The sequence below is a fragment of the Cervus canadensis genome, chromosome 10, assembly GCF_019320065.1.
Source record: "Cervus canadensis isolate Bull #8, Minnesota chromosome 10, ASM1932006v1, whole genome shotgun sequence".
NCBI classification, from domain to species: Eukaryota; Metazoa; Chordata; class Mammalia; order Artiodactyla; family Cervidae; genus Cervus; species Cervus canadensis.
Window position 1 is genome coordinate 62,492,001 of NC_057395.1, and position 25,480 is coordinate 62,517,480.

The 25,480-nt window shown below is 40.9% G+C and overlaps 2 protein-coding genes across 9 annotated transcripts in view; both read left to right on the forward strand.

Moving 5' to 3' along the window:
- Window positions 1-25,480, forward strand: part of LOC122448486 (agouti signaling protein) — a 108,467-nt gene that overhangs the window by 62,657 nt on the left and 20,330 nt on the right. The window contains exon 1 of one of the 8 annotated variants that reach the window (XM_043479821.1): window positions 16,515-16,654. The exons of 5 other annotated variants lie outside the window; for them this stretch is intronic. The gene's annotated coding sequence lies outside the window, so the exon portion shown is untranslated. Of the gene's footprint in view, window positions 1-16,514; window positions 16,655-25,026; window positions 25,046-25,480 lie in introns of those variants that run through there. 2 more of the 8 variants (XM_043479819.1, XM_043479820.1) reach the window with 2 other exon arrangements.
- Window positions 22,137-22,613, forward strand: LOC122448487 (ubiquitin). Its single transcript, XM_043479823.1, has one exon. The coding sequence runs from the start codon at window positions 22,227-22,229 to the stop codon at window positions 22,458-22,460; it is 234 nt and encodes a 77-aa protein (XP_043335758.1). The 5' UTR covers window positions 22,137-22,226; the 3' UTR covers window positions 22,461-22,613.

Below are 25,480 nucleotides of genomic sequence, written 5' to 3' on the forward strand. Positions count from 1 at the left end.
CCTCTCAGTTCTTAAATTCTGTGATTCTTAAATTATGAACTCTTTCACGTCTCACTGGACATTAATTGAGCATCTCTGGGATCAGGCCCTGCACTAGGACCTGGGGGTATTGTGGCAAACAATGTATTTAGATGCCTTTCCTTATGGAGCTTACATTCTACAAGAGAAATACAGGCACTACACACATCACACAAATAACTGTAATTTTATTCACTCTAAGAAAGAAAAGTACAGGTTGCTGTGAGAATGTATACTGCTGCTGATGCTGCTAAGTTGCTTCAGTCGTGTCTGACTCTGTGCGACCCCATAGACGGCAGCCCAGCAGCTTGCCCCATCCCTGGGATTCTCCAGGCAAGAACACTGGAGTGGGTTGCCATTTCCTTCTCCAATGCATGAAAGTAAAAAGTGAAAGTGAAGTCGCTCAGTCGTGTCCGACTCTTAGCAACTCCATGGACTGCAGCCCACCAGGCTCCTCCGTCCATGGGATTTTTCAGGCAGGAGTACTGGAGCGGGGTGCCATTGCCTTCTCCAAGAATGTATAACAGGGAAGCCCTAACCCAGTTTGGGTCTTCTCTAGTGGCTCAGATGATAAAGAATCTGCCTGCAATGCAGGAGACCCAGTTTTGATCCCTTGGTCAGGAAGATCCCTTGGAGAAGGGAATGGAAACCCATTTCAGTATTCTTGCCTGGAGGATTCCATGGACAGAGGAGCCTGGTAGGCTACAGTCCACGGGATCAATAACAGTTGGACACAACTGAGTGACTAACGCATGCACGCACACACACACAATCCAGTTTAGGGGGTCAGAAGATGTGTTAAGTAGGTAACAAAAAAAGCAACAGTCAGGCAAAATTATTTGAGGCTAATACCATCTAGATTTAGAAAAGGCAGAGGAACCAGAGATCAAATTGCCAACATCTGCTGGATCATCAAAAAAGCAAGAGAGTTCCAGAAAAACATTTACTTCTGCTTTACTGACTACATCAAAGCCTTTGACTGTGTGGATCACAACAAACTGTGGAAAATTCTGAAAGAGATGGGAATACCAGACCACCTTACGTGCCTCCTGAGAAATCTGTATGCAGGTGAAGAAGCAACAATTAGAACCAGACATGAAACAACAGACTGGTTCCAAATTGGGAAAGGAGTATGTCAAGGCTGTATATTGTCACCCTGCTTATTTAACTTATATGCAGAGTACATTATGCGAAATGCCAGGTTGGATGAAGCACAAGCTGGAATCAAGATTGTCAGGAGAAATATCAATAACCTCAGATACGCAGATGACAGAAAGTGAAGAGGAACTAAAGAGCTTCTTGATGGGGGTAAAAGAGGAGAGTGAAAAAGGCTGGCTTAAAACTAACATTCAGAAACTAAGATCATGGCATCTGGTCCCATCACTTCATGGCAAATAGATGGGGAAACATTGGAAACAGTGTCAGACTTTATTTTCCTGGGCTCCAAAATCACTGCAGATGGTGACTGCAGCCATGAAATTAAGACACTTGCTCCTTGGAAGAAAAGCTATGACCAACCTAGACAGCATATTAAAAAGCAGAGACATTACTTTGCCGACAAAGGTCCATCTAGTCAAAGCTATGGTTTTTCCAGTAGTCATGTATGGATGTGACAGTTTGGCCATAAAGAAAGCTGAGCACTGGAAAATTGATGCTTTTGAACTGTCGTGTTGGAGAAGGCTCTTGTGAGTCCCTTGGACTTGCAAGGAGATCAAACCAGTCAAACCTTAAAGGAAATCAGTCCTGAATATTCATTGGAAAGACTGATGCTGAAGCTGAAACTCCAATACTTTGGCCACCTGATGCAAAGAACTGACTCATTGAAAAAGACCCTGATGCTGGGAAAGATTGAGGGCAGGAAGAGAAGGGGATGACAGATGACGAGATAGTTGGATGGCATCACCAACTCAATGCACATGAGTTTGAGCAAGCTCCGGGAGTTGGTGATGGACAGGGAAGCCTGTTGTGCTGCAGTCCATGGGATCACAAAGAATCAGACATGACTGAGTGACTGAACTGAACTGAATACCATCTCGCTGTGTAACTACTATAGGAATTGAAGCAGTAAAGAATAGCTTTAAACCACAGTGCCTTCTGGCATCTCCAATAAGTTCAAAAGTTCATAATACCCATGAAACCCAGTGGTAGAATTTGCTCCTATTATTTGTGGTTATATAACTTTGAATCTTTCAACAATTCATGAGCCAGTTAGTTCTGTAAAAACAAGGAAATGTGTGTGGTGGAAGTCTGTCAAATGGTCTGTGCCTCAAATAGATGGCTCTTCATTCCAGTTGTGACTGAGATGTCATAAAACCTTTCCCTGAAGATTTTCCTTCACAACTGGAAATGAAATTTTTTCTCTTTCTCCCAGTTTCAGTCCAAACTCTCCTAGATTACAGAGACAACAAGGGAAGTTCCCCAAACTCTATCCCATTTTTTCCTGGAGAAAATCGGACTGGGGTCTCTGTGGTGCTTCTGAAGTTCTTGGGAGCAGTGGATAAAAATGAAGATACATAGTTGGGACAGAACTGGGGTCTCTGAGAGGGAGAGAAGAGCAACACCACTTTAGCACTGGGAACTCTGGCCCTGACCTGCAGTCTGACCCCAGGATCACACTGAACCTATTTCTTCATTGAAATATTTTCTTGACTTATCTTAGGAGAATAAGAGATGAACTCCTTGAAATCAGGAACAAAATCTTCTAAAATCTATAATGATCTATATTCTTATTTTATCTTCTATAACTTGTTTTGCCTGTAGGATCACCACTAGGCTGCAGATCTATACAGCTTTTAACAACTACGTTTCCCTCTGTGTGGTATAAGGGAAATTTGAGAGGCAGTATATTGAAATAGTTCAAAACAAACCATTAAACTGCTCTGTGCCTCTGTCTTCTCAACTGTTAAATGAGAATAATTCCTAGTTTATAGTCATTGTGAGGGCTTCCCTGGTGGCTCAGATGGTAAAGAATCTGCCTGCAATGCAGGAGACCTTGGTTTGATCCCTGGGTTCAGAAGATTGCCTGGAGAAAGAAATGACAACCCACTCTAGTATTCTTACCTGGAGAATCCCATGGACAGAGGAGCCTGGTGGGCTACAGTCCATGGGCTCAAAAACAGTCAGATACGACTGAGCAACTGAGACACACATAGTCATTGTGAGAGTTAACTGAGATAAGATAAATACAGTTCTTAGCATCACGGCTGGTATATGGTAAGAAATCACTATTTGGTAGCTGTTATTATTATTACTGCTGGGCTAGGCCATATCCAGATCTTTCTAGAAAGTAAAAAAGCTAATAAGGATTATAAGTTGAGTCTTGGGTTGCTATTTATATCACTTAGGCTGCCATTAACTAATTTCCCTTTCACTTTGAGCAATGTAAGAAAGGAGGGGGTTTACAGAATACTAAAGGATTAAGCTGGAGTAGGAAATGGCAGTTCACTCCAGTATGCTTACCTGGAAAACTCCATGGACAGAGGAGCCTGGCAGGCTACAGTTGATGGGGCTGCAAAGAGTTGGACATGACTGAGTGACTGAGTACAAAGGATTAAGCAAAAGTTGCCAAAAGGATTGAATGATCATCTCAGTGATCAGTTATCTGGATTGTCTCTCCAGTGCCCATGATACTTGACATAAAGTAGATGCTCAACAAATATTTTAATTTGGAGAAATTATTGAAATTGAGTGAATTAAAATATGGAAGCTCATCAAGAACCTAGATGTTTACTTTGTGTGATTTTACCTTCAGGAAAGTCAACCCTGTCCAAAAACTGCTAGTTCATTACTTGCCCTTGTGTCAGAAACATTCTCACTTAAGATCTGTTCTCTTAAGACTTTATATCATAAAAAGACTATTAAAGGTGCCTGAAGATGCCTCTTTCCAGAGAACCTTTCAGAACTCCTTCATACTTAAGCAAAAAGGAAAGGAAAGAAGGAAGAGAGGGAGGGACTTAAATAGTGCTGGGGATTTCTCCATTGTTCCACTTAATACTGTTATTATGAGTGTTAAATGAGAGGGAAGAATCTGCTATTTCCTCAGGTTCTCTCTTTTTTTTTTTTTTTGATGAGCTTCTTACCTAAGCTAACTGAGTCTGATGATTAAAGAACCATGACCCCTAAATGCAAACCAACTCTTTAATCTGGTGCTTAACTGAAGTTGTTCAATCGCTAAGTCGTGTTCAACTCTTTATGATCCCATGGACTACAGCACTCCAGGCTTTCCTGTCCCTCACCATTTCCCAGTGTTTGCTCAAACTCATGTCCATTGAGTCAGTGATGCCATCCAACCATCTCATCCTCTGTTGCCCCCACCTCTTACTGCCCTCATTCTTTCTCAGCATCAGGGTCTTTTCCAATGAGACAGCTCTTCACATCAGGTGGCCAAAATATTGTAGTTTCAGCTTCAGCATCAGACCTTCCAATGAATATTCAGGGTTGATTTCCTTTAGGATTGACTTGTTTGATCTGCTTGCTGTCCAAGGGACTCTCAAGAGTCTTCTCCAGCACCACTGTTTGAAAGCATTCATTCTTCAGTGCTCAGCCTTCTTTATGGCCCAGCACTCACATCTGAACATGACTACTGGAAAAAACATAGCTCTGACTAGATGGACCTTTGTTGGCGAAGTGATGACTCTGTTTTTTAATATGCTGTCTAGGTTGGTCATGGCTTTTCTTCCAAAGAGCAAGCGTCTTTTAATTTCATGGCTGCAGTCACCATCTGCAGTGATTTTGGAGCCCAAAAAATAGTCTGTCACTGTTTCCATTGCTTTCCCATCTATTTACCATAATTTGATGGGACTGGATGTCATGATCTTAGTTTTTTGAATGTTGGGTTTTAAGCCAGCTTTTTCAGTTTCCTCTTTCACCCTTATCAAGAGGCTCTTTAGTTCCTCTTCACTTTCTGCCAATAGGGTGGTATCATCTGCATATCTGAGGTTATTGATATTTCTTCCAACAATCTTGATTCCAGTTTGTGATTCATCCAGCCTGGCATTTCTCATGACATACTCTGCATTTAAGTTAAATAAGCAGGGCGACAATATATAGCCTTGCAGTTCTCCTTTCCCAATTTTGAACCAACCTGTTGTTCCATGTCCAGTTCTAACTGCTGCTTCTTTGCCTGCATACAGGTTTCTCAAGAAGCAGGTAGGGTGGTCTGGTATTGCAGTTTCTTTAAGAATTTTCCAGTTTGTTGTGATTTACACAGTCAAAGACTTAACATAGCCAGTGAAGCAGAGATTTTTCTGAAATTCCCTTGCTTTTTCTATGATCCAACAGATGTTGGCAATTTGATCTCTGGCTCCTCTGCCTTTTCTAAACCCAGTTTGTACATCTGGAAGTTCTTGGTTCATGTATTGCTGAAGCCTAGTTTGAAGGATTTTGCGCATTGCCTTGCTAGCGTGTGATCTATGTGCAGTTGTCTGGTGGTTTGAGCATTCTTTGGCTTTGCCCTTCTTTGGGATTGGAATAAAAACTGACCTTTTCCAGGCCTGTGGCCATTGCAGAATTTTCCAAATTTGCTGAAGTAACAGCAGTCTATTCTGACATTGGAGAAAAACTGCCTGTGTAAACTATATGAAAAGAACACAGCATCTTCTTATGGGATTTCAAGGGCAATTTTGACTGTGTGCAATTTTTGCTACATAAACTGACTTTAAAATCTAACCCCGGGTTAGATATGCTTTCACTATATTCATTTTAATCTGCTGTCACTTCTGTGTGTGTGTGTCACACATGTGTGGATTCTATGACTAAAGATGGAATGATAACTAGTTTATATTCTCAGTGGAAAAGAATAATTAAGCAACTTGTGAATTATGTTCTAAATTTATATTAGCTTATATTCTAATTCTTAAGCATTTAAATGAGATCTTCTGCCTTGGTTATAATTTTTAGTAAATGAACTTCAGTTTTGACATTGTATTATCTTTTTAGTTTTTCCATTCAAAAATTTTTATTGCACACCTACTAGTTAGCTGGCATAGGGCTAGCTGTCCCATATTATTTCCTTGGGAATCAATAACCACAAAAGTTTTTGTGAAAATCTGCTTCCTCCAAAGCCATTGAGGAGTGATGAAAGAACTAGATCATGAGTGAGGCAAGGTAAAGTCTGAAATCTGCAAACACAGAGAAGGAGACAGTGTAAATACGTGCTAAGGCAGAAGTGAGGTCAGAAGGAGACTTTATTGACACTGAAACGTGTCTGGCAAAATGGTGCTTGGTGCATCTTTGAGAAATATTCTTTCTAGAATTAAGTGCCAAAAAGTCCCTGGCATCAGAAAAAACAGCCTCTTCCATTATTGTGGCTTAAATGATCTCTAAGCTGCTGGAGATCAAGGGGACACTCTCTAGGACAGGGGAAAAAAGAGCATTGCACCTAATGACTGCAGAAAACATTCTTAAAGTACCCTTGGAATATTTACTTATGAAAACTGAACAAATGCTAGGCCATAAGGTGAGGCTAAACTTATTTTAAGTGGTTAGTATCTAACAGACCACATTCTGGAACTACAAAGCAATTAGTTTAGAAACCAATAACAAAAAATTTTAGAACTTCACATATTTATGAAATTTAAAACTTAACTCATAGGCAATTATAAAGGAAACTAGAAAATACTTATAATTGAACGATAGTAAAACTACTATGCATCCAAATGGTGAGATGCAATCAACCACTGTTTAGAGGGCAATTCATATCCTTAAAGGGAAAAAAGGGGGCTTACCTGATGGTTCAGCAGTAAAGAATCCACCTGCAATGTTTTGGGAAGATTCCATGGAGAAGGAAATGGCAACCTACTCCAGTCTGCTTGCCTGAAAAATCCCCTGCACAGAGGAGCCTGTCCAAAGTGTTATAAAGAGTTAGAGCAACTGAGGACACACACAAAGGGAAAAAAAAAGGAAGAAAGTCTTAAAAGTAAAGAGTTAAGCATCCAGCATATGAAGTTAAGGAAAAAAAAAAAAAAGCAGAATAAATTCTAAGAAAGCAAAGGGGAAAAAAGCAGAAATTAATGAAAAAGAAAGCAAATACACACAGAAGAAGATGAACAAAGCCAAAATTTGATGTTTTGGAAATGCCATTGATAAAATTAAGTAAACAAAAGAAAATATAAAAATAAACAATATAACATTTTTTATAAATGATTAAAAAAATAAATAATTAGACCCTGATACTGGGAAAGATTGAGGGCAGTAGGACAAGGGAACAACAGAGGATGAGATGGTTGGATGGTATCACCGACTCAATGGACATGAGTTTGAGCAAACTCTGGGAGATGGTGAAGGACTGGAAAGCCTGGCTGCAGTCCATGGTATCTCAAAAAGTTGGACATGACTGAGCAACTGAACAAGAACCAGTGAATGTAGAGGATGGGAGTATGGATAAAACAAGATTGTTCCCAGTGTGTACATTTTTGATGCTAGGCAAAGGGAATAAAAGGTTTAATACACTATTTTCTCTATTTTTGCATGTATTTTAAATTTTATTTATTTTATTTCTTGGCTCTACTGGATCTTCCTTGCTTTTGTGTGGGCTTTCTCCAGTGGCAGTGAGTGAGGGCTACTCTCCAGCTGTGGCATGGGCTTCTCGTTGCAATGGCTTCTCTTGTTGCAGAGCACGGGCGTTAGGGCTTTTGGGCTTCAGTAGTTGCAGTATGCAGGCTAGTAGATGTGGTGCATGGTCATAGCAGCTCTGAGGTGTGTGGAATCTTCCCAGAGCAGAAGTGGAACCAGTGTCCCCTGCGCTGGCAGGCAGATTCCTATCCACCGAGCTACCAGAGAAGTCCTAGTTTTGCATATGTTTAATATTATCCACTATAAAAACTTAAAGAGATTTTAATATGAAAGGTAAAATTATAAAACTTTTAGAAGACAATATAGAAAAATATCTTTATGACCACAGGAAGGAAAAGATTAAGATTTCTTAAACATACAGAAAGAAAAATAAACTTTACCACATTAGACTTAAGAATTTATTCATCTAAAATACCATAAAGAGAGTAGAAGGATAGGCCACAAATTGAAAGAAAATATTTGCAATACATATAACCAACAAAGGATTAGTATACAAGATACTTATGAGTCAATAAGAAAAAGACAATCAATGGAACAGTAGGGAGAAGACATGAACTGGAATTTAATAAAAAAGAAAATTCAAATGCCCATAAGAATATGAAGGGAACGCTCAGTCTCTTTGGTAATCAAGAAAATGTAAATTCACATTGTAATGAAGTACTGTTTTATACAGGATGGGCAAATTTTAAGTCAAAAAATAACCAAATATTGGTAACATAGTGGGGCAAGAACAGTTCATATTCACTCCTGACTGGAGTGTTAAATTGGTAAAATCATGGTAGAAAACAGTTTGGCATTATCTAATTAAGTTGAGCATGCATATATCTTTAAAACCAATCAGTTCCACTTCTAAGTGAATCTGTAGAGTAACCGCTGTGTGTGCCCAGGAGACTTACTCAATAACATTCAGAGAAAAAAAAAATATTGAGAGCCACACTGTTATTAATTGTCCACACTGGGAGCAACTCACATGATCATTCCGGTGAAATATGGATAAATAAATTGTGGGATAATCACACAATTGAATACCATATAGCAGGAAAAGTAACTAAACCACAACTTCACACATTAAAAGGTAAAACAAAAGAAGCAAGTCACATAAGCTAAAGTTATGGGACTCCATTTAAATAAAGTTCAAAATCAGGCTAAATTAGACTATTTATTGTTTAGAGATTAAACCTAGACAGTGTATTAAAAAGCAGAGACATTACTTTGCCAACAAAGGTCTGTTTAGTCAAAGCTATGGTTTTTCTAGTAGTCATGTGTGAATGTGAGAGTTGGACCATAAAAAAGGCTGAGTACTGAAGAATTAATGCTTTTGAACTGTGGTGTTGGAGAAGACTCTTGGGAGTCCCTTGGACTGCAAGGAGATCAAACCAGTCACTTCTAAAAGAAATCAATCTGAATATTCACTGGAGGGACTGATGCTGATGCAGAAGCTCCAATACTTTGGCCACCTGATGCAAAGAACTGACTCATTTTAAAAGACTCTGATGCTGGGAAAGATTGAAGGCAGGAGGAGAAGGGGACGACAGAGGGTGAGATTGTTGGATGGCATCACCGACTCAATGGACATGAGTTTGAGTAAGCTCCAGGAGTTGGTGATGGACAGGGAAGCCTGGCGTGCTACAGTCCATGGGGTCTCAAAGAGTCGGACACGACTGAGCAACTGAACAACAAATGATGTGGTAAAACATGAAAGCAATCCAGGGGCATTATTCAGCTGAAATTCAAGGCAATAATTTGCAGTCTCTGGAAGACTCTTAAAGAGTGGTGCTGATTCCAGAAGAAGTAAAATTTCATTAAGGAAGATATTTTTGGATAGAAGGATTTGAAGCCTCTTAGATAGCATCCTGGTGGCTCAGACAGTAAAGAATCTGCCTATAATGAGGGAGACCTGGGTTCAATCCCTGGGTCAGGAAGATTCCCTGGAGAAGGGAATGGCTACCCACTCCAGTATGCTTGCCTAGAGAATTCCATGGACAGGGGAGCCTGGAGGGCTAAGGTGGGTTCAATTTCTGGGTCCATCAGTCCATGGGGTTGAAAAGAGTCAGACATGACTGAGCAACTAGCACTTTTAATTTTTTTCAAATAACACCAGAGGGAGTTAGGCTCTTGTCTCTCGAAGTGTGGTTCAGGCCTCACCTCTCAAAGCCACTTTCCTTTTCTTTTTGTTTATATAGAACATTTTTAAAGTCTTTATTGAATTTGTTACAGTATTGCTTCTGTTTTATGTTTGGGGTTTTTGGTCAAGAGGCTTGTGGGATCTTAGCTCCCCAGGAATTGAACCTGTACATCCTGCACTGGAAGATGAAGTTTTTACCACTGGACTGCCAGGGAGGTCCCTCAAAGTCACATTCTTCCAATCAACAGAGATGCATACAGCCCTCAGGGGCAGTTCTGCCCCCAGAAAAACTATTCTAATAAGTTCCAGATGTGGTACAGAAAGCATGCCATCACCACCCCAGGCAAACCACATGACCCCCCCTGCCCAGCTCACCCCACACAGGAAATTGAAACCTGAGCCCAATGGCCTATTCAGACTTGTTCCTGGAAATACCATGTACTAGGTCAGTATTACAGAGTTTTTAGACATAGTTCACAAGCATCTTCTCATCAGATCATCACAACCCTGTGACATGCCCTTTGACCTTGGAAAAATTCCCAAATCCCACACTTCAAAGTACTTAATATTATAGCACTGAAGTGAAGTGAAGTGAAAGTCACTCACTCATGTTCGACTCTTTGCAACTCCATGGACTGTATTCTCCAGGCCAGAATACTGGAGTGGGTAGCCGTTCCCTTCTCCAGGGGATGTTCCCAACCCAGGGATCGAACCCAGGTCTCCCACATTGCAGGCAGATTCTTTACCAGCTGAGCTACCAGGGAAGCCCATATTATAGCCCTGCTCACCTATATTATAGCCCTTTTGTGAAAACCAGTCAAAGGGCTCTTGAGAGGTGAGTTATTCAACTCTACCCAATGTGGGAAAACCATGTGGCTCTGCAAAACTAACAGAAATGTCAATATTCTTGGAGAGAGCTCTTAATTATCTGTACTTGGAATGATTTAGAGGCTATTCATAAGACCTAGCCAACTTTGAGAAAAAGGAAATTAATATTAAGCAGCTATTATGTACCTGGCACTGTGTTTGGAGCTGTTTATGGGTTGTTGTTGGTTAGTCACTAAGTTCTGTCCGACTCTTGCAACCCCATGAACTGTAACCTGCCAGGGTCCTCTGTCCATGAGATTTCCCAGGCAAGAATACTGGAGTGGGCTGCCCTTTCCTCTTCCAGGGGATCTTCCTGTCCTAAGAATCGAACCCATGTCTGCTGATTTGGCAGGTGGATTCTTTACCCTGAGCCACCATGGAAGTCCTGTTTATGGGTACTTAATGTGTTTGTTAAATGAATGAATTTCTTACAATAACACCGTGAGATATCCCCCTTTCAGATGAGGGATTCAGAGAGGTTTAGGTTCAAAATTACACAGCTAGCTTATAAATGGCAGAGCTCGATATCAAACCCAGGTTTTCTGGCATATGCTCTTTTCTTTCAACATCAGTTCAGTTCAGTTCAGTTGCTCAGTCATGTCCAACTCTTTGCGACTCCATGGACTGCAGCATGCTAGGCCTCCCTGTCCATCACCAACTCCCAGAGTTTTCTCAAACTTGTCCATTGAGTCAGTGATGCCATCCAACCACCTCATCCTCTGTTGTCCCCTTCTCCTCCCACCTTCAATCTTTCCCAGCATCAGGGTCTTTTCCAATGAGTCAGTTCTTTGCATCAGGTGGCTAATGTATTGGAGTTTCAGCTTCAGCATTAGTCCTTCCAATGGATATTCAGGACTGATTTCCTTTAAGATGGATTGGTTGGATCTCCTTGCAGTCCAAGGGACTCTCAAGAGTCGTCTCCAACACCACAGTTCAAAAGCATCAATTCTTTGGCGTTCAGCCTTCTTTATAGTCCAACTCTCACATCCATACATGACTGCTGGAAGAACCATAGCCTTGACTAGATGGACCTTTGTTGACAAAGTAATGTCTCTGCTTTTTAATATGCTGTCTAGATTGGTCATAACTTTTCTTCCAAGGAGTAAACGTCTTTTAATTTCATGGCTGCAATCACCATCTGCAGTGATTTTGGAGCCCAAAAAAATAAAGTCTGTCACTGTTTCCACTGTTTCCCCATCTATTTCCCATGAAGTGATGGGACGGGATACCATGATCCTAGTTTTCTGAATAGTGAGCTTTAAGCCAACTTTCTCACTCTCCTCTTTCACTTTCATCAAGAGGCTCTTTAGTTCTTCTTCACCATAAGGGCGGTGTCATCTGCATACCTGAGGTTATTGATATTTCTCCTGGCAATCTTGATTCCAGCTTGTGCTTCCTCCAGCCCAGCATTTCTCATGATGTACTCTGCATATAAGTTAAATAAGTAGGGTGACAATATACAGCCTTGATGTACTCCTTTTCCTATTTGGAACCAGTCTGTTGTTCCATGTCCAGTTCTGTTGCTTCCTGACCTGCATACAGATTTCTCAAGCGGCGGGTCAGGTGATCTGGTATTCCCATCTCTTTCAGAATTTTCCACAGTTTATTGTGATCCACACAGTCAAAGGCTTTGGCATGGTCAATGAAGCAGAAATAGATGTTTTTCTGGACTCTCTTGCTTTTTCGATGATCCAGCGGATGTTGGCAATTTGATCTCTGGTTCCTCTGCCTTTTCTAAAACCAGCTTGAACATCTGGAAGTTCACGTATTGTTGAAGCCTGGCTTGGAGGATTGTGAGCATTACTTTACTAGTGTGTGAGATGAGTGCAATTGTGCGGTAGTTTGAGCATTCTTTGGCATTGCCTTTCTTTGAGACTGAGATGAAAACTGACCTTTTCCAGTCTGGTGGCCACTGCTGAGTTTTACAAATTTGCTGGCATATTGAATGCTGCACTTTCACAGCATCATCTTTGAGGATTTGAAATAGCTCAACTGGAATTCCATCACCTCCACTAGCTTTGTTCGTAGTGGTGCTTCCTAAGGACCATTTGACTTCACATTCCAGGATGTCTGGCTCTAGGTGAGTGATCACACCATCGTGGTTATCTGGGTCACGAAGATCTTTTTTGTATAGTTCTGTGTATTCTTGCCACCTCTTCTTAATATCTTGTGCTTCCGTTAGTTCCATACCATTTCTGTCCTTTATTGTGCCCATCTTTCAACATACCCTACTGCTTTTGAAGAGTTGGAATGGTACAGAGAGAAAATAGAATGTTTCCTCTTGAAAAGAATGTTTATACCTTGAAGTCAGAATCAAGAATCATAGTATTTCCAAATGATCTTAAATATTTATTCATTTGATGGTGAAAAGCTTATTAGTACACATATGGTAATGTACATTATAAATATTAGTGTTCTCAGAATGAATAACTAGAAAAATGACAGATTCTATTTATGGTGTTTATTGCAAGGAGTCATCATTATGCCTTAATTATAAGGATTAGTTCAAGGAAATATTAACTCTAAGTCTCTGATAAGCAAATCAAATGCTCCATGGGAATATGAGCAGACTTTTACTTACCTGTGAGCATTCTTGAATTTAATGAAGACAAGTTATCATGAAAACAAGCAAATAATTAACCTTGAAATTCAAACATTAACAGAACCGTGCTAAGGAAATTAGCTCTTTATTCTTCTCTTGGTTTTCAGCTAAAATAAGTAAATGATGGATATTTAGTTGATAAATGAACATATCCAGGAGGTTTAAAAAGATGAAAATGAGTCTGATCTTATTAAATCATAATGGGGGTCTCATTTGATCATAACATTTTAGTACTGGATCAGACCTAAATGAGATCTTCTAAGTCCCTGTGAGAATCTCTCACACGCATGCACAAAGAGATTATAATCCAGGATGGCCCCTGACCTACCTGCCCACTCTATAGGAAATGCTATTTAAGAATTAAAACTCTAGTATAGTAGTAATTATCTATACTTCTAGAGATTTAATTATCTACATAGATAAATCTCAAATAATAATAGCGAACACATAACGCTTACTATATGTACTGTGTATATAGTAAGAGCTTTACATATTTCAACTTATTTAATTCTCACAGAAGCCCTATGAGGTTTGTACAGTTAGTATCCCTGTTTTACATATGGGAAAACTGAGGTTCAGAGAGATTATGCAACCTACCCAAGATCACACAGATAGCCATGGTAGAGATAGGATATGAGCCCAGGGTATCTGCCCTGGAATCTTAGTGTTTGACCATCAGGCTATACTACTTCTCAATAGTATGATATTGCTGAAAATCAAGATGTAGGATACATATAGTAGAACATTTATGTAAATGTTTAAAACCCTCAAAACATTTCTTTGGATTTTTTGTTGTTGTTATCTTTTTTACAAAATCATGTCTCTAGAAGTATAAAAATATTCATGGGAGTGGTACTCACCAACACAGGCTGGATTGTTTTACCTCTGGGAGAAGAAGGAGAAATGAACAGGGAGCCATATTTATAACATTCTATTTCTTTGTTTAAAACTCTGAAACAAATAGGGGGTTAACACATGGTTGAATATGGGTTTCCCAGGTGGCTCAGTGGTAAAGAGTCCGGGTTTGATCCCTGGGTTGGGAAGCTTCCCGGGGGGAGGGCATGGCAACCCACTCCAGTATTCTTGCCTGGGAAATCCCATGGACACAAGAACATGGCAGGCTACAGTCCATGGGGTCACAAAGAGTCGGCTACAACTTAGCAACTCGGCGTGCTCATGGGTGAATTTAACAGTTTATGTGACTTGTCCAAGGTCACAAAGATGTTTTGTTTTTGGCTTCACTAGGTCTTTGTTGCGGCCCATGGGCTTTCTCTAGCTGTAGCACACTCGGGCTTCTCTATCTGTGGCACACGGGCTTCTTGTTGCAGTGCCAAGCTTGCTGTTGTTGCGGAGCATGGGCTCTAGAGCATGCAGGCTCTCCAGTTGTGGCACGCAGGCTTCATTGCCCTGCTGTGGGATCTTAGTTCCCCAACCAGGCATCTAACCTGTATTCCCTGCACTGGAAGGCGGATTCTTGACCAATGGCCCACACAGTAAGTCCCAAGGTGGAATTTTTTTAATAGATCACTGAGTCTCATTCTCCCATTTAGGATTTGAGAACAGTCTGTATAGATTAGGAAACCAACCGGATAGTAATTTGTTTAAGGGCCTACTGCAAGTCAGTGGCAGAAAACAAGTCCCTAGACTTCAGAGCACTTTTCACTCTCACCACCACCCTTTCCTACATCCTGCCATTCTTATACATTCAGTTTTACCTCCTGATTTACCCTCAAAGATTCATGGCTTTTTCCTGCTGGACAACTTGTATTTGTCCTGTTGGTTAATTACTTTTAAGGAAATAATTTTTGATTGCTCACTTATATTCCATTGCTCCATATTCAAATAGGATTATATTTTACAGTCATAGGACTTCCTTTGTGGCTCAGCTGGTAAAGAATCTGTCTGCCATGCAGGAGACGTAGGTTCGATTCCTGGGTTGGGAAAATCCCCTGGAGAAGGGAACAGCTACCCACTCCAGTGTTCTGGCCTGGAGAATTTCATGGACTGTATAGTCTATGGGGTTGCAAAGAGTTGGACATGACTGAGTGACTTTCACTTTTACTTTAGAGTCATAAGGTCCAATCAGCACTAGAGCCAAGCCTTTCTCTAGGAATTTTATGTCTTTTCTCCTTTTTTGCCCCTTCTTATTTTTTTCCCTTACTTCTATCTTCCACAGCCCTCGATTCCCATCATCTAGTATCCATCAGACTCAAGATGTTGTCTCCTCCCAATTCCATATTTGAACTCTTGATTTATCTGAAGAGCTTACTTGGTGGGTCATACAATGAATTAAAATTTAGAAAACCATCACATTTGTGGAGTGCTCCACAGTTTTCAAGGTGTCTACATGGTTTCATCTGATCTTTTCAGCCCAGGGTGAGAGGCAGATGAGATAGCGGGTTCAGACAGTTTATATGACTTATCCAAGATCGCAGAAAGAAAGTAACAAAACCTGAACAGAATCCACATCTTCTGACTTTGTATTCACTTCTCTTTCCAATTGTCCCTGTCTCCATAAACCACCAAAAGAGTTGGTCCCTACAAATAAGGATAAATCAATGAAGGACTAGGGATCATCACTACCTATCACATTCTTTCACCACCATCCCTAGCAAAACAGATAATACTTGCTGCATGGCCTTATATTAAGCTGCTCTTATCTACAGAACCTCAAAACTTCACATCACCCAGGGGTCATAAGTTGTGACCTTGTAAATTCCAGTTTGTTCAAGTAAAGCTCAAGTGAGCAAGAAGAGGAGAACCACAGACTAATCACTTATCATGTTAGCAGAAGGGCAACCCTTCAACTGTTGAAAATTTATTTTTTTTTTTTTTAAGGGAAAAGTTTACTTAAGTGCTTTTATTTATTTACTCATTTATGTTACTCACCTACTTCAAATCAAACTCTTACCAAATTTATTTTTTAAATTATGAGACCAACATTGAAAGTTCCCAAAGAGACTTTACTAATAAGGCAGGCTAGGCCTCAGCAATCTGCCTACCTAGAGTTTAACTTCTCCACTGAGTGCTCCTTAGCCCACCCAGAATTTCTGAAAGAAGCTGAATTAAACCCTTCTTTGGCAGGGTGTGTTTTTCCAGGTTAACTCATTAGAGCAAAGCTTCATTCTCTCTCCTGGGATCTATTCTGAATTAAAGTCTCATTAAATACTGCCCATGCGTATCCTCAGTGCAGCCACTTCCTTTCCAACCCTTTCCAACCTCAGTGTCAACACCAATTCTAATTACAAAGACTGGGGAGAAACATAGGGAGACCAGACCACAAGGCTTGTGGCCATCAGAATGAGTATGAAGGCAGTCTTTGCTTGGCTGAAGGCAGAGATGCAATGGGGAAGCCAGCTACTGGGAGTTTCTGGGGTCTTTTAAAAATCTCACAGTAACACATCTTGCCTCTGCTGCATAAGGACAGGGAAGACGCTCAGCTCTGGCTTCCCTTAGAGATAAAAGACGCTGTAAGTAGGAAAAAAATTTTTTCTTTTCTTCTGCTGCCTACAGAGATCCTATCTCCTGCTCTGTGTTTAAGTTTCAAATGGCTAGACAGCCCCTCTGTAAAATAAGCGCTGCCCTTTACTTTTTCTACTTTTGTAAAAACAAAAACAAAAACCTGCTCTGCTGTTCCATTTACTGCTGCTTTTCTGATGATGAAACATTTTTTCTTTGCATTGTGGATCAGTGAGACTCTTCCTGCCTGTGCGATGGAGTGAAGTTTAAAATAATTTTTGCAGTAGGGTTGTTTGTTTTCTTGTTCTTGTCCTTGAAATTAGGATTGAGCTAGCCCCCAGCCTGCTCTGTTACAAGATGAGAACAAAATTCCTTTGGCCTCCACTTTTTGAGGGGAAGCATTATCAGTTTAAATATGCTTTCAGGGTGGGTAAAGCTACTGTTACTTTGGAAAGTTTAAAGAATTTTGTGGGTCATCCCTCATTTCTTCATTTTCAGGAAAGCTAAACAGATTTATTTGTTTCATTTTTGTGTATCAGAGTAGTTTAGCACAAAGCAGTCTAACTTTTGTGTGCTAGTAGCTTCTTATTTCTCTCTACCCTGCTTTTTCCACTTTCTAGCAGCAAAAGAAAAAAGTTCCTCAGAAAGACATACTTTAAAATCTCAGCCCTGACGCCAGAATCACATTTTAGCGCTTCTTTAATGTCTTCAGGAAGTCACCAGTAGTATCAGATTTCTAAAGACTTTCAGAGAGTAGAATTTGGGATTTCAAATCAGTCTTCATGTGAAGAATTGGTTCATTTCATGTTTATTAGAGCAAAATCAGACAATCAAACTTCATTTGTTTGAAATCTTCCTTTTCCTTTCTAAGTGTTTGGTTTTTCAGGGTGGATGCCCTTTTCAGCACATTCCAGAGGAAAGCTCAGGTTAATATTTTCAACTGTGGATGCATTTGTTCTGTTTCAGCAACACTGGACCTCTGTTCTGCCATTTTCATCAGAGAGGCTGTAGGAGGCTTAAGAGGTGGAACATTGGAGTCACTTTGGATTTTCTTTGGCTATTTTAGGGGCCTTTGTGAGACTGAGAGATCTTGACCCATTCTAAAACACAGTTCCACAGTTGTCTGTCTCTAAACCTTTTCTACTTTGTTTAAACACAAAGTTTCTCTAATTCACACATGGTCTTAAGGTTTGCTCCGGTATATTCCCTTTGGTCTGCCTTGATCCTTTTCTGCAGGAAATTTTTCTGACATCAAAGCCTCTTCTCTTCCTTCTGCTGGAAAGTTGTTGAGAGCTGTAGAAGACCATCCACCCAGCTTCAGGCCACGCTCAACAAGGAAAGAGTGCCCAAGTGAAAGGAATTCAGAACACTAGAAGAGAGCGTAATTACTGGGCCAGAGAGAAGAGACAGAAGTAGTTTCTGGAGAGTAAAACCATAATCAGTAAAGTCCCCACAGTGATCTTTGTTGAGTGATAAAAGTTAAATCAAGCCAAAGGGAATGATGTCAGGAGATTAATCATTTTAGCAGCTCCTACCAGCATTGCATTCCTTATATACTGTGGGAATGCGTATCTGGCAACTGGAACTCTTGAATCCTGTTTCAGTAGAACAGCAGACAGACTTCACATTGACATGCAGCTGCCAAGATGTTTTGTGTCCTTTTGTTTCTTGAAGAGGAGCACAGCATGAAGCCTTCTCTAGAATTCTAATGCAGAGCCTCTTGGGCAGAGCCCGAGCCTGCCACATGGTTCCTGGTCTCAGAAGAGTCCTGAAGCAGGCTGTCCACGTAAAACCCAGACCAGAATATTATTAGAATATTAGAATATTCTAGAATAATAATAATAATATAATAATATATAATAAAAATATAATAACTTTGTGACCCCGTGGACTATAGCCCACCAGGCTCCTCCGTCCATGGGATTCTCCAGGCAAGAATACTGGAGTGTGTTGCCATTTCCTTCTCCAGGGGATCTTCCCAACCCAGGGATCAAACCCAGGTCTCCCACATTGCAGGCAGATGCTTTAACCTCTGAGCCACCAGGGAAGCCCCAATGATATTAATAGAATACTAGTATTCTAATAATAGAATGAGAATATTATTATTCTAATAATAGAATATTATTAGAATATTATTGTTTGTCATCTGTAAGTCATAAGAATTAAACTAGTCAATTCAGTCACAATAGTCAAATCAGTCTATGTGTATAGATATAGCCCAAGAGATCAAGTCATCTTGGTATTGTTTATTCCAATATTGGTTAAAATGGTAAAGAAGACTGTACTCAAAACTGTGGCCATAGGGATGTTGCAATAGGAGAGGAAGATCAGGCTCAACTCAGAATACAAACAAGGAAAGTTGGGAATTTTTAGCCAGTGAGGACAGGGAGATGATCAAAGGATGGAAAATTACTAAGAGGAGACATCAAAGATAAGGGGATTCTTGCTAACCTAACCTAACAGGAGTCTTGCTAAAGGCAGGCTTATACATCAAAGGTGGGAGATGAAAAACTTTATTAGATATTGAGTGATCATATATCAAGGGTGGGGGGGGTTCTCACTAAATTAACAGGATTCTTGCAAAATCTGAGCTATGCAGGTCAAAGAATGGAGGGCCAAAGTCAAGGCCTAATTAAAAAGAGGGCTCAGAGAAACTTAACTAAACTTTGGTCAGGGAGAGAGTCTTTGTAAGTATCCACAAGCTTTTTTCTCTTCCTTCTATCTATTCCCATCCTGCTTCCCCCAACCATACCAGCTACAAAAGCCAGGTCTCCACTTTCCTCAGCCAGTCATCCCTTATACTTTCCAGACTCCCTCATTATTGAAAAACACAGTGTGTTGTTGAAAAACTCCAGGTTCTGAAGTCCTGGAGTCCCTCAGGACTCAAGGTTCAGCATCTCAACTAGCAAATGTATTTCTGACTCATTCTTGTCTCTCTGATTGCTAGGGTCAATTTACTCCCTGATGAAAGAGTCAAGGCCCTCCCCACTTTGGGAAATTAGCTTTCCATTTGTGGAGAACATCTCTGACAGACCTGCTGGCAGCATTCAAAGTCCCCACCCCCAACCAGGGACAATAGAGGAGGAAGAGCTAGTGATTAAGTGAACTTTAGCTGCTGCATTTTTAGTCAATCAATCGGCCAGTCAACCACTTTCACTGATAGAGCACTGAGTGTACAGAACTAAAGGAATTCTAAAACCAGTTTGAGAAATGGGGTGAACACTGTTTTGTTTTCATTTCTACTGTAACAAATATTTCCCAGAGAAAGGAAGTGCCAAAGAATGCTCAAACTGCTGCACAATTGCACTCATCTCACATGCTAGTAAAGCAATGCTTAAAATTCTCCAAGCCAGGCTTCAGCAATACGTGAATCGTGAACTTCCAGATGTTCAAGCTGGTTTTAGAAAAGGCAGAGGAACCAGAGATCAAATTGCCAACATCCGCTGGATCATAGAAAAAGCAAGAGAGTTCCAGAAAAACATCTATTTCTGCTTTATTGACTATGCCAAAGCCTTTGACTGTGTGGATCACAATAAACTGTGGAAAATTCTGAAAGAGATGGGAATACCAGACCACCTGACCTGCCTCTTCAGAAATCTGTATGCAGGTCAGGAAGCAACAGTTAGAACTGGATATGGACCAACAGACTGGTTTCAAATAGGAAAAGGAGTATGTCAAGGCTGTATGTTGTCACCCTGCTTATTTAACTTATATGCAGAGTACATCATGAGAAATGCTGGCCTGGAAGAAGCACAAGTCGGAATCAAGATTGCCAGGAGAAATATCAATAACCTCAGATATGCAGATGACACGACCCTTATGGCAGAAAGTGAAGAAGAACTAAAGAGCCTCTTGACGAAAGTGAAAGAGGAGAGTGAGAAAGTTGGCTTAAAGCTCAATATTCAGAAAACTAAGATCATGGTATCCGGTCCCATCACTTCATGGCAAATAGATGGGGAAACAGTGACAGACTTTATTTTTGGGGGCTCCAAAATCACTGCAGATGGTGATTGCAGCCATGAAATTAAAAGACGTTTACTCCTTGGAAGAAAAGTTATGACCAAACTAGACAGCATATTAAAAGGCAGAGACATTACTTTGTCAACAAAGGTCCATCTAGTCAAGGCTATGGTTTTTCCAGTAGTCATGTATGGATGTAAGAGTTGGACCATGAAGAAAGCTGAGTGCCGAAGAATTGATGCTTTTGAACTGTGGTGTTGGAGAAGACTCTTGAGAGTCCCTTGGACTGCAAGGTGATCCAACCAGTCCCTCCTAAAGGAGATCAGTCCTGGGTGTTCATTGGAAGGACTGATGTTGAAGCAGAAACTCCAATACTTTGGCCACCTGATGTGAAGAGCTGACTCATTTGAAAATACCCTGATGCTGGGGAGGATTGAGGACAGGAGGAGAAGGGGATGACAGAGGATGAGATGGTTGGATGGCATCACCAAGTCAGTGGACATGAGTTTGAATGGACTCCGGGAGTTGGTGATGGACAGGGAGGCCTGGTGTGCTGCGATTCATGGGGTCGCAAAGAGTCAGACACGACCGAGCAACTGAACTGAACTGAGCTGAATTGAACTACTCTAGCAAGCTGGACTGGGCCAGAATGGAAGACCACCAAACCAAGCAGTTTGTAATTTTCCTTCTTTTCACTTCAGGCTAAAGTACCAACCTTCTTGTGTGACTCTGGAGTTGGGAAGGCTTGGGATCAACTCCTCTCTCTGTCACATGTTACCTCTGTCCCTTGGGCTGCTCTGGGTTTCAGTGTCCTCAGCTGTGATACACAAATTGTTAAGAGGATTAAATGTACATAATGTGCCTATAGGAGCTTTCCAGGTGGCACTAGTGGTAAAGAACCTGCCTGCCAATGCAGGAGCGATAAGAGACTCAAGTTCTGTCCTTGGTTCAGGAAGATTCCCCTGGAGAAGGAAATGGCAACCCACTCCAGTATTCTTGCCTGGAGGATCCCATGGACAGAGGAGCCTGGCTGGCTATAGTCCATAGGGTCACAAAGAGCTAGACTCATGTGCCTAGAGCAGAGCCTAGTGTATAACAGGTACTCAATAAATGGAAGCTCTTATGACTCACGTCTCTGCCCTTGTCAGTAATTAGCAACTTGACTTGTCTTCCAAGGAAAAGAGTGGCACAGTGGAAAATGTTCTAAGCTTGACTCAACTGATTCAAGTGTCTGCTTGGGAAATTTCTTTCCTGCTGTCAGTTTTCTTATCTGTAGAACCAGATTGAATGGACAAAATCAGTGTTTTTGCACATGGCTGTACATCACAATTGCCTAGAAACTTATTGAAAGTATGTCTCTCAAACTCCATCCCTGGAAGTCTAGATTCAGTGAGATGAGGACAGGCTTTGGCGTTTACATTTTGTAAAAGTTCCATGAGAAAATGGATGAACAAATGTGGTATATTTATAGTGGAATACTAATCAGCTATTAAAAAAAGAACAAACTACTTATGCATACAAAAAAATGGAGAGGCGACTGGCATTGTTGGCTTCCTGTATCGTCTTGGAGGCGACGCGGCGTGATTGAATTTGAGGCGTCTTCGCATTCACTCACAGGTCAAAATGCAAATCTTCGTGAAGACCCTGACCGGCAAGACCATCACTCTGGAGGTGGAGCCCAGTGACACCATCGAGAACGTGAAGGCCAAGATCCAGGATAAGGAAGGCATTCCCCCTGACCAGCAGAGGCTCATCTTTGCCGGCAAACAGCTGGAAGATGGCTGCACTCTTTCTGATTACAACATCCAGAAAGAGTCGACCCTGCACCTGGTCCTTCGTCTGAGGGGTGGCTGTTAATTCTTCAGTCTTCTGTTCATAATGCCCAATGATGGCATCGTTCTGCACTCTAGCCATTTACCCCAATTTAAGTTTAGAGATTACCGGTTTCAGTAATAGCTGAACCTGTTCAAAATGTTAATAAAAGTTTTCTTGCATGGTAAAAAAAAAAAACAAAAACAAAAAAATGAATGAAGCCTCAAAAACATGATATTGAGCAAAAGAAGTCAGATACAAAAGCTGAATCATCATTCAGTATGATTCCATTTACATGCTCAGTCGTTCAATCATGTCCTACTCTTTTTTTTTTTTTCAATCATGTCCTACTCTTGTGACCCTGTGGACTGTAGCCCACTAGGCTCCTCAGTCCATGGAATTCTCTAGGCAAGAATACCGGTGTGGGTTGCCATTTCCTACTCCAGGTGATCTTCTGGACCCGGGGATCAAACCTGCGTCTTCTGCTTAGCAGGTGTTTTTTACCACTGAGCCACCTGGGACGCCCTGTGATTCCATTTATGTGAGTACAAAAACCAGCAAAATCAATCTATGGTGGTAGGAGTCAGAATAGACGTTACCTCTGATGAGTAAAAATGGATATTGCCTGGAAAGAGGCACAATGAAACTTTCAGGAATGGAAGAAATGTTCTATGTCTTGACCTGAGTGGTGGTTACACAAGTGTATAAAGTTAGAATTCATCAACCTCGATACTTAAAATTGGTGCATTTTACTGTATAGAAATAATATCTTAACAAAGTACTGTTAGCAAAGGAGCAAAATGTTCTCCTGACAACCTGAATGCACAGCCCGGTTAAAGTTCCCTGGACAAGATGATTCCTAAGATCTCTTTCAGTGCTAAAGCCCTGTGGTTCTTATATCCTCATCTCAGTTCCCCTTAGTCATTTTTATCCATAAATTAGATTATTTCTTTTACCTTTATTTTAAAATTTTTTATTTATTTCTTTTATTTTTGGCAGTGCTGGGTCTTGGTTGCTGTGCATGGGCTTTCTCTAGTTGTGGTACACAGCTTCTCATTGTGGCGGCTTCTTTTGTTGTGGCACACAGGTTTAGTTGTTCCGCGGCACATGGGATTTTCCCAGAACGGGGATCAAACCAGTGTCCCCTGCTTTGGCAGGTGGATTCTTTACTACCGGACAGCCAGGAAACCCCTCTTTTCCCTTTTCTTGATCAAATGCAAGATCAAAGATATGAAGAAAAGCCACAGTGAGTTAGCGTTAGTCTCTTAGTCGCGTCCAGCTCTTTGTGACCCCATATTCGGTAGCCCGCAGGCTCCTCTGTCTATGGAATTCTCCAGGCAAGAATACTGGAGTGGGTAGCCATTCCCTTCTCCAGGGGATCTTCCCGACCCACGGACTGAATCCAGGTCTCCTGCATTGCTGGCGGATTCTTTACTGTCTGTGCCACCGGGGGAGCCCTGAGAAAAGCCATAGTCCTGAGTATATCTTAGCAGCCAGGTAAGGGATGCTAATGCAATTTAAGGGTTGTCTAAGCCCCAGTATGACAAAACAAAGGCCAAGGAAAAAAGTATGAAATTACCGTCTGACTGAAATCTGATATGATATGAAATCTGACAGCTCTCCAGTCTTGTTGGCCCAAAGAGACCAACAAACCTGAGGATTTTCTGTTGCTGGCTTTCTTTTCTCTTCATTCATTTACCAAATATTTATTGAGTGCCTTGCTTTGTGCCAAGTACTGCTGGGTAGTGGGAGCAACAAAACGAATATGATAGCAAGGCCCCTGCCCTCAGGGAGTTTAAATTCTACAAGAAAAGGAAAGTCCATACAAAATAAATATTTATTATTAACAATTATTAATTGTTACATTGTGGATAAAAGCTATGAAAGAAATAGGATGATGAGATAGATAAATACCAAGGAAGGACACTTTTTAGATAAAGTGGTCAAAGGAGGACCACCATTTGTACATACAATATTTGTACAGCGATCCAAAGATTGCCAATGATCCAGCCAGGTGAAGAACTAAAAGAATCAAGTTCAAGACCAGAGAATGAACATTAGGGCCGAGGTAGAAGGAGTAAAATATGTCTAAAACCTAGTAATTGAGTGGGAGAGTCTATCAGATGAGGGCAGAGACAGTAACAACAAGGCCTTATAAGAATTTGTGATTTTATTTGAAGAGCAATGGGAAACTATTAAAGTCTTTAAGCAGGGGATGTGATTTTAATTCCCCCTCTCCCTACCCCTCAAAAAAAAAATCTCTCTGCTATTTTGGAAATGGATGAAACAAGACAAGAATGAAGACAGGATGTTAATTAAGAGACATTTACAGTTGTCCAGGCAACAGTCCCAGAGGTTCAGAATCTGCTGAATTGCTAATCAAAGCTATCCTAGCTTTGGTAACTAGGTTAACCAAAGACAGAGAACAAGAGCAAACAACTTCAGAAGTTAAGTGAGTTCCTCATGCTCAGTTGGCCTTGTCTTTCTAATGTTTTGCCTGGATGTCTAGATGAGGGTGATTAAAGGATCCCTCAGAAGGTTGGGCTCAGTCCCTAAAGTATCTTTCTTCAAACTCATTCACAAGATGAAATCTTGAGAAGAGAGCCAAATTTGTGACCAGGGCTCTCCAGGTATTTTCATAAGTTTCTTTCTCTCTTTTAGGGTCTCGCACTCACCCTCAGCAGAATCTACCCTCCTAACACAGTGCCTGAAAACTCTCTCGAACCCTTCTTTCTTTGCTTCTTCTTTCCTTTCTTCAGAGGTCTGCCCTTAGATAGGAAAGTAGAAAACTAATCCGGGAGTGCTAATTGCTACCAACTTAACCATGACCGAGAGCATTTGCACTTGATCCTTATAGCCCATAAGACATGCTATGGAATCTGACTAGTTAAGGGAAGATATTTTGAGGCAGAATGTGGCTTAAATTCTGTTTTGTGAATTATCCCTCTCTATTTTCACATGGAATTCAGACTAGCTGACAGAGGTTGTCTGAAGGAAAACATTACCTGGAGACATCATTGATTGTGGACTCTGAGGCCTGAATCAGCAGATAGAGGGATTCAGAG

Coding starts and splice junctions, on each gene's coding strand:
- LOC122448487 (XM_043479823.1), top strand. CDS start 22,227: ATGCAAATCTTCGTGAAGACCCTGACCGGCAAGACCATCACTCTGGAG.